The 9,070-nt window shown below is 39.7% G+C and overlaps 1 protein-coding gene across 1 annotated transcript; it reads left to right on the top strand.

Moving 5' to 3' along the window:
* The first annotated feature begins 467 nt into the window (after positions 1–467).
* Positions 468–2,095, top strand: LOC110728474. The gene is made up of 5 exons (XM_021908117.1): positions 468–1,018; positions 1,076–1,148; positions 1,217–1,362; positions 1,505–1,564; positions 1,657–2,095. Exons 1-5 carry the CDS (start codon positions 468–470, stop codon positions 2,093–2,095), a joined length of 1,269 nt encoding a protein of 422 aa, XP_021763809.1.
* The last annotated feature ends 6,975 nt before the right edge of the window (positions 2,096–9,070 follow it).

Below are 9,070 nucleotides of genomic sequence, written 5' to 3'. Positions count from 1 at the left end.
TTGCTGTTAAGTTTGGCCTTGATGTTGGTAAGAAAACTGCAGCAGGGAGGCAAATCAACACTTGGAGCAAAAAAAAATTGGTGGTTGAAGAAATTGATGTTGAGTCTCATGGTTGGACTTCTAGTGATAGTGAAGATGGTGATTATGAAGCTTCTGATGTTGAGGCTGATTCTGATATGGAGTTGGACATTGAGGATGAGTACATTGTGAGAGAAGAAGATGTTCCTGATAATATACATGAGAAGACCTTTGAGGATTACTTAGATGGGTCTCATGTGTTAGACAAAATGTACAAAAATGGTAGAATCTGGTCTCACTCACCATTTGGATCCATTGTTCTTGAGGAGTGGTTGATTTTTGAAACCAAAACATAGTTTCTAGAGTTATTCAGAGATTACTGCATACAAGAGGGCTTCTCTGTTTCAGTTGACTATACTAACAGTAAGAGGTACGTAGCAAGGTGTTTGATGAGGGATTGCACTTGGAGGATTCATGCTTCAATTCTAAGAGACAAAGTCAGTTGGGCCATAAAGAAGCTAAAAGGAGAGCATGCAACTTGTGGGAGGCTGGAAGAGAATCCTATGGTCTCTTCAGCATGGCTATGCAGACATTTGCTTCAAGGCTTAGAGGCAAACCCAGATGTCCTAGTTGAGTCATTGCAGAGGTTGTGCATGGAAAGGTACAGGATCCATGTGAAGTTAAGATTTTTACACAAAGTGAGGAGTTTAGGCAGGGAGCAATTACATAGTGGGTTTGCTGAGTCCTACGCAGCTCTTCCAAAGTATGCTGAAATGATAAAGTCCACAAATCCTGGGTCATATGCCCTTATTACATGGACTAGCAGTGGGGATCAAAGTTTGAAATTCAAGGCATGTTTCATATCTTTTGCAGCTCAAGTTAGAGGATTTTTAGGGGGTTGTAGACCTATCATAGGAATAGATGGTGCACATTTAAGTGGGTATTACAAAGGGATTATGCTCACTGTAGTTGCAATTGATGGGAATAATGAGATCTTTGTGTTAGCATATGGGATTGTTGACACATAGAGCATAGATTCCTGGACTTATTTCTTCAGAAACTTGAGGTGCCTGTTTGCTCAGTATGGATCTCAGAAGGATGACTGGACTTTTATCAGTGACAGGATGAGGGTAAGTTTCTTCTTTGTCTTTAATTTGTGATTATGAAGCTGTTTACTAACTACTCTACTTTTTTTTAGGGGGTTGAATCAGCATTGTTTGAGGTGTTCCCAAGAGCTACAAGGAGAGTATGCTGCCAGCATTTGTACTCAAATTGCAAGGCTGCAGGATGGAGTGGGACAAAATTTCATAAGTTGTTTTGGATTGCTGCAAATGCCTACAATGAGTATGTCTTTGGAAAGCAATGTCCAAGATAAAAGAGTATGATGCAGAAGCATTTGATTATCTGACAAAGGTTGAAGAGCAATGGAGTGTGCACATGTTTGATAGGATAGTTTGTTGTGATCATAACACAACAAACTTCGTAGAGTCATTCAATGCCATAACAAAGGCCAACAAGGACATGCCTCTGTTGACATTGCTGGAAGGTAAATTTGGTTCTCTGTTTTGCTCATTTCAATGCCATAAAATTGTTGTTGCTTACTGGGACTTTTTTCTTTTGGAATAATTAAGTTGTCAGGAATTGGTGCATGAAAAGGATGGGTTCCAGGTTTGATAAAGCAGTGGACATGGAACCTAATGAGCTGACAGAGCATGCAAAGGGGGTGTTGGAAACTAGGATTGATGAGTCTAGGTTCTGCCATGTCACTGCAGTTGGTGGTGGAGAGTTTGAGGTGAGGGATGGCCATGTCAAGTTCCCTGTCACCCTTGGAAATATGACTTGTGGGTGTGGGAAATGGCAAGGATCAGGGATCCCATGCAAGCATGGTCTTAGGGTCATTTACAACCAGAGACTTGATCCTAGGGACTTTGTGTCTCCTTTCTACAAGGGGGATGCATATAAACAGACTTATGGAGACCACATCCACCCCATGGCTGATCCAACTCACTGGCCTTCACTTGATGTGCCAGAAATTTGCACCTCCCCAAGGGAAAAGAAATGCAGGCAGACCACCTAAGCAAAGAAGAAGAGCTGCTCATGAAGAAAAAAAAAAGGGAAGAGGCACAAGAACAACAAATGCAGCCTGTGCAAAGAACTAGGACACAATGCAGTGACATGCAAGGCAAGAAAGGCAACAGCAAAGAAGGCAGAACATGCAGCTTCCTTTTCACAACAACCCAACACAAGGGGGAAGAAGAGAAAGGCTGCTACTTAGCATTGTTGAAGCTAGTTGTGAAGTGTAATTTTTTGGTGAACACAACTCAGTGCCCTGTGTTTTTGAACAAAATGTTGAAGCTAGTTGTGAAGTGTAATTTTTTGCTACTACTTGGTTTATATGGCACTTCTTATTTAATGTATGTAATGCTAGTACTCAACAATTATGTTGGCATATTTTTTTGACAAACAATGTTACCAATTTAAGTACAACTTATTTAAAATACGAAATATTTTGTCTTACATTTTTCATTTCAAGGCTAGAAATACAATAAACACAAACAAAATTGCTCCTATTTTAATTGCTCCATTCACTATCTTTTGTTGTTTTGCTACTTTTTTCTTTAGCTCCTTCAACTCATGCTTCAACACGGCCTCACTTCCATGCGTGTTATTCCCTCCCCTACTTTGATTTTCATAACCCCACGAGACATTTTCATCAACATTGCCCTTGCACCATCTGAATGTATCACAAACATCACACTTGTAGTACAACCTTTGTGGATTTTTTGCCGAATCGGAGCTTCTTATTGCAAACTTCCTACCACAAGAACATGCTTTGTTTGGCACCCTTACATACGATGAATTAAAAGAATACGACGATGATGATGATCTTGAGTTTGTTGACATCTTTGCAAATGCTTTTAGAGGTTAGAGGTGTGCCTTGGTACGTGACTCCTTCAAAAATCACATATATATGCACAAACTAGCCGTTACACTCTTCCAACGGCTATATTTTTTAAAAAATGGTATTTCATGCAAAATAAAAAAAAGTAATGGTATATGGTGAATTAAGAAATTACCCCAAACGGCACACTAACGGCAGTTGTCATTAATGGTATTCTGTGCTAACGGATGGAAACTGAATGGTATATGGTGAATTAAAATATCTTGTGTGGTATATGGTGAATTTTGAAGAAACTCAGTGGTATATCATGAAATTTCCGTAAAATATTATTATAATTAGTTTTTTATAAACAAAAATATTTAAAAATATAGTTGACAAATTTCAATCAAAATAAAGGATTACGAAAGATATGTTAGATATAAAGTGACGTAGAAAATTATCAAAATTATGTTAAGAATATTTTTTATACTTTGTAGCTATACAAATATTTGTATTAAAGATATGTCAAATCTTTTTTATTTTAAGCAATTAAATTTTATAAAATTAGAAACTATTTTAGTATAAGATTTATTTTTTTATATAATTTTATTCAAAAAAAAAAACTAAACTAAGGACACACCAGAAGATGACACGTGTCATTGTTGGTGTGTCTTTTAGTATTAAAGATTAAAGATATGTCAAATATTTTTTATTTTAAGTAATTATATTTTATAAGATTAGAAACTATTTTAGTATAAGATTTGTTTTTTTTAATAGAATTATATTAAAAAAAAACCTAAACTAAGGACACACCAGAAGATGACACGTGTCATTGCTGGTGTGTCTTTTAATATTAAAGATTAAAGATATGTCAAATATTTTTTATTTTAAGTAATTATATTTTATAAGATTAGAAACTATTTTAGTATAAGATTTGTTTTTTTTAATAGAATTATATTAATAATATATATATATATATATATAAAACCTAAACTAAGGACACACCAAAAGATGACACGTGTCATTACTGGTGTGTCTTTTAGTATATAGTTATTAATTGTCAAAACTTTTCCGAAAAAAAGAAATGAAACAAGTAAGGAAAATTGGTTTTAATAATCCCAACTTTGACCGATTTACTTTAAATAATCCCAACTTTTGATTATTCTAGATTAATCCCAACTTATATAAGAATTTCCTAAAATATTCCAAAGTGTTATATTTGTTGCTTTTGTTAATCCCTTTTGGGACTATTATGTATAACAAAAATAAAATTTTGGATTATTATAAGAAGATACCTATATAAGTTGGGATTAATCTGGAATAATTAAAAGTTGAGATTATTTAAAGTAAATCGGTCAAAGTTAGGATTATTAAAACTAAATAAGATACGATCTTAAAAGGAAAGTTGAGCAAGTACTAAAATATGGAGGAAATATCAAATTATTCATCAACTTACAATATTAAATTACTCTCACCATGCAATCCCAAGTGATGCATTATAAAAAACGAAAGGAGTACTACCTCCATTTCATATTCTCATAAACAGTGGTAATATTTTCATTTACCAAATATTTAATTACTTCCAAAGTAAATATTTACCCCCTCCGTCCCTTTATTTTTGCTCCATTGTCATTTCTTGAGTCAAACATTGAAAACTTTGACCATAAATTACCGTTTATCCATAAAAGATAATATAGTCACGAGTGGTCTTGTTAGATTCGTTTCATTGTATATTTTATTGATATTACTTTTATTTATAATTTTTATGTGTACGAAAAAAAAGATATAGACATTTTAAGAAGTGTCTTAGAGACCGTGCACAGTCAAATGAGGCAAAAAAATAGGTGAATCGCTAAACATCGCCCGCAAATTACCATATAAAGCCCACAAATATGACTTGGTGTGACCATTATGCCCATTTTCTAAAATTGAAATAATCTCGGTTTAAAAAATGTGGAGCCGTACTGGCTCGCCGGGGGAGACCGGAGGGCAGGCCGGAGATGCGGGGGACGCCGGAGGTAAGTCACCGTTAAAATTCACGGTTTACCGTCGGAGTGGCTCCGGCGCCTAGGATGGACGCCCAAACCGTAGCCTGGACGTCCAAGCCAGACGCCAGAACCACCAGACTGGCGTCCTGGCCAGGCGCCACTCTACTGGCTGAGGCGGCCCTGCCAAGCGCCAGTCCAGTGGCTGTGGCAGCCCTAGCAGACGCCACCCTTATATATTATTTTTTTTTTCTTTTTTGATTTTGTTGTTGTTTTTTATTTATTTATTTTTTTTAAAAAAAAATCGAAAATGATTTTTTAAAAAAATTCGAAATGGGTTTATTTTAAATTAATTTTGAAAATTCGAAATAGGTTTTTTTAAAATGAAGTTTGAAAATTCGAAATGGTATATTTTTAAATTTAACTTGAAAATTCGAATTGGGTTTTTATAAAAATTAAGTTTGATTATGCATAATTATGCTTTTTTTTGTGTTAATTCTGTGTAAATATAGAAATTAAATGTATTATCCGTTAAATGTATTTATTGTAATATATAATTGATGCAGGATTATGGTGGAGACGGAAATGATTATAGTGGGATATTTGGACATGATGGTCCATTCGAAGAAGCTCAACAGGCGATTGATTGGGCAAAACAGGTTGCAATTGCAGCTGGATTTTGCTTGGTAGTAGTAACTCATAAATCTCAACGGGATGGTAGAATGGATCGCATTTTGAGATGTGACCGTTATCGCAAAAGAGAAGAAAGAGATTTTCGTACAGCCACTCGGTTTGATACAAAGCGGAAAGGTTGTGGGTGTGAGTTCAGAGTAAAGGTTCGACAACTACGGAGTCGTGACGGTTGGGAAGTGATTGGTTACTCTAAATGGGGGTATCACAACCATGAGATGATAGTATATGAAGAGGGTCATCGACAGCTGAGCGGCTTAAGTCCTGCTGCGAAACTAGTTGTGAAAGAAATGAGTGATGCTCAAGTCAAGCCAGCGACTGTGAGGGAGGTCTCTTTGCCTCCATAGCAGAGCTGTTTCCAGAATCGAACCACTTATTGTGCACATGGCACATCAACAACTGCGTGAAAGTGAACGCCTACAACCTTTTCAACAAGAATTTGGAAATGGTAGAGAGATTGGTGAATGGTAAGTGGCGGAAGATCCTACAGACTACCATAGAGGAAGCGTATGAGCGAGCATTGGCTAACTTCAGGGATTCGTACCAGTGGTGTCCGGCACTGGTGGACTATGTGATGCAGCAATGGGTCCCTCACAGGGAAAAGTTTGTCAAATATTGGACAAACCAGGTACTTCATTTCGGGAACACTACAACATGTAGAGTTGAGAGCGCTCATAGAGCTACCAAGGACTGGATTGATTCATCGACCGCTGCTTTGGATACACTGTTCGATAGACTTAACAAGTCAATTGAAACTCAGAAGAACGGCATCAGGAACTCTCTAGAGGACTCCAGACGACGACATGGTACGATTTATAGCCATTTTATATTTAAGATTCTCCGTGGTCGTGTGTCGCACTACTGCTTGGGGTTGATTCTCACTGAGCTGAACAGGATGAGGGACTTGGCTGACGAAGTGTATGCTCGGTGTGGGTGTGCTATTTCAGTAACTCATGGATTACCTTGCGCATGCACCATTCACCGCGTTATTACAGAAGAAAGGGCGTCGTTACATGTTGATCAGGTCCATTCATTCTGGAGGACGCTTGTTATTGGTGAGCATGCAGACACTCAAACGGCCGACCGTGAACAGGAGGAGTTGGAGCAGTTTCGTTCGATGTACGACCGAGTGTCCTCCAGCCATCCTTCTATTATTCGTGACGCTACTCATGTACTTCATACATGTTCCACACGTCTACCTTTGATTATGAGGAACCCGAAGGAGTTGACCGTCCTCGAGGTCGACAACGGCAAAACAGGAGTGCGTTTGAGTATATCCGTGGTCTTGGTCGTGGTCGTGCTCGTGGTTGGACATCGTCATCTAGTCATAGTCAATCTTCATCGTCTGTGAATATGCCCCTGAGAACTGGTACGTTTTGGTTGTTTACATTGCACATAGTTTTAAAGTGTTACTCCTGCCTTCTTAACTGTCTATAATTATATGGTGAATAGGAAGAAACGATGTTGATCAGTTTCTGTACAAGGAAAGGATACCTGCGATCATCATGCCGTACTTGGAAGGGTGGAATGATGTAGTCGGAGATGGTAACTGCGGATTCCGGGTCGTGGCTGATGTTTTTCAAATGGGCGAAGAGAACTACGGTTTGGTGCGTCAGTTGATGTACAGCGAAATTGCCTCTAACCGAAATGTTTATCGTCATGTGTACCAGGATGACTTGGATGGCGCTCTGCGGCGTATCCGGTGGGGAGGTGGACCTTGCGGCCAAAATCATTATTTTGACGCGCCCCTAGATCTGTTTTCCATTGCAAACATTTACAAATGCGCAGTCATGCATTTCGGCCTGGGAGTGCATAGTCAAGCTTATTATCCTTGTACCACGGTTCTCCCTTGGCGGTCGCGTGAGACTGTCACCACACCGGTCAGAGAGCTAGCTATTGCGTTTCTTGGGTCGTCATACAGACATTTCATCCGACTAGACATGTCATCCGATTTTCCAGTGCCACCGATTATACCTCGGTGGTACAACATTCGCACAGCGAGCGTAGAGGGTTGGGATGCGCTATATCATGACCGGATCCACGAATGGAACACCCTAGCTGCATTTTAGTTTTTCATGTTTACATTCTTCCTATGTAATCTTATTTGTACGTTGCTCTTTTAATGAGAACATTAATCTTTTATATTGTATTGCTTACTGCATTCTATATGTTGCATGGGTAAGTTACGCGGATCCACGAACGGTTATATCAAAATTTAAAAACAACAATGATAATATGTTTAAGTTGGAAGCTAAAAGAACAATCTAAAATGTTACAAACTTACAACATAATGTCCAATTTAATAAATTAAAACGATAATATTTAAAGTGCTCTATAAATAAAATGACAAAACCATCAGTAATCCCTCCTCGACGACGACTCCCACTGCGCAAGGGTCTGTTCCAGACTATCAACAACAGCTCTCACTGTTACACTCATGCTGTCCTTCTCAAGAGAGAGTTTCTATACGTCCTGCATTATCTTTCCCATCCACTGCATACAACAAAAAACAAAAGATGAAATACAATAACAACATATAAAACTTAATTAAAAGACAACGATAAATATAATATGAGACATACCGCTTCCATGGCAGTAGGCGGTGGCACATAATCATCATCGCTGTGGTCGAGATCTGCGATCAACCTCGGGTGCGAATACCGGTTGAACCATTCCATGTAGTAATGGTCACACATGGGAGGAACCCCAGAGGGCGGCCGCTGCAACTCCGCAGTCCATAAGCGGGCCACCATCGGAAACTGGTCCCACGTCCCGGTCATGATATCCGGCCATTGCACGACGTAGTCCCTCGACGATGCAGGTCGGACCGCCTTCATCGGGCATGCCGGGGGAGGAGGGACAACTTGGACAAATCCAAGCTGGCGAAGACAACGCTGGGGCATGTACGCCTCGACGATCTCACGATACTGAATGAGTCCCGTGTACAGGGTCCTGGGTACCCTAACACTAGGGTTCGGGCCGAAAGGCATCCAGTTCACCTGCACATAATAAAATGTAGAAACAATTTATAAACGTTACCTCTAAGGGGGACAGCCTGTCCAGCAATAACCGTATCGATCGGAGGCGGTCAACGGACTTCTTCTCCGAGCGCGGACTCCACGCACAAGCACGCGGCATCCCCTCATCAATAGGAACCGGGTCACGATGTGGTCGCAATGCAGGAAAGTACTCGTATATCCAGGTCTGCAATAGAGTCAGACACCCAGTGATACCTACCGCGTCAGCCCGACTCGCAAATCCTAGTTGGCGATACAAATACGCCAACGTGGCCGATCCCCAGGAAAACTGGCCTACACTGTCGGGGTCACACGCCTCTACTATGTCGCGTGGCCTGAGCTTGTTTCCGCCACTCTTATCCGGAAACAAGGTACATCCGAGGAGTAGAAAAACATAAGCACTCAGTTGTGCGTCGTGCGTCCTACGTGCACTGGGGTACAAACACCGCTGCAACACGGATGCGATCTTCACACCGCCG

The sequence above is a fragment of the Chenopodium quinoa genome, unplaced genomic scaffold (genome assembly GCF_001683475.1).
Source record: "Chenopodium quinoa cultivar QQ74 unplaced genomic scaffold, ASM168347v1, whole genome shotgun sequence".
NCBI classification, from domain to species: Eukaryota; Viridiplantae; Streptophyta; class Magnoliopsida; order Caryophyllales; family Amaranthaceae; genus Chenopodium; species Chenopodium quinoa.
The sequence above is the reverse complement of the archived record's forward strand: the minus strand, read 5'-3'. Positions and strand labels throughout refer to the sequence as shown.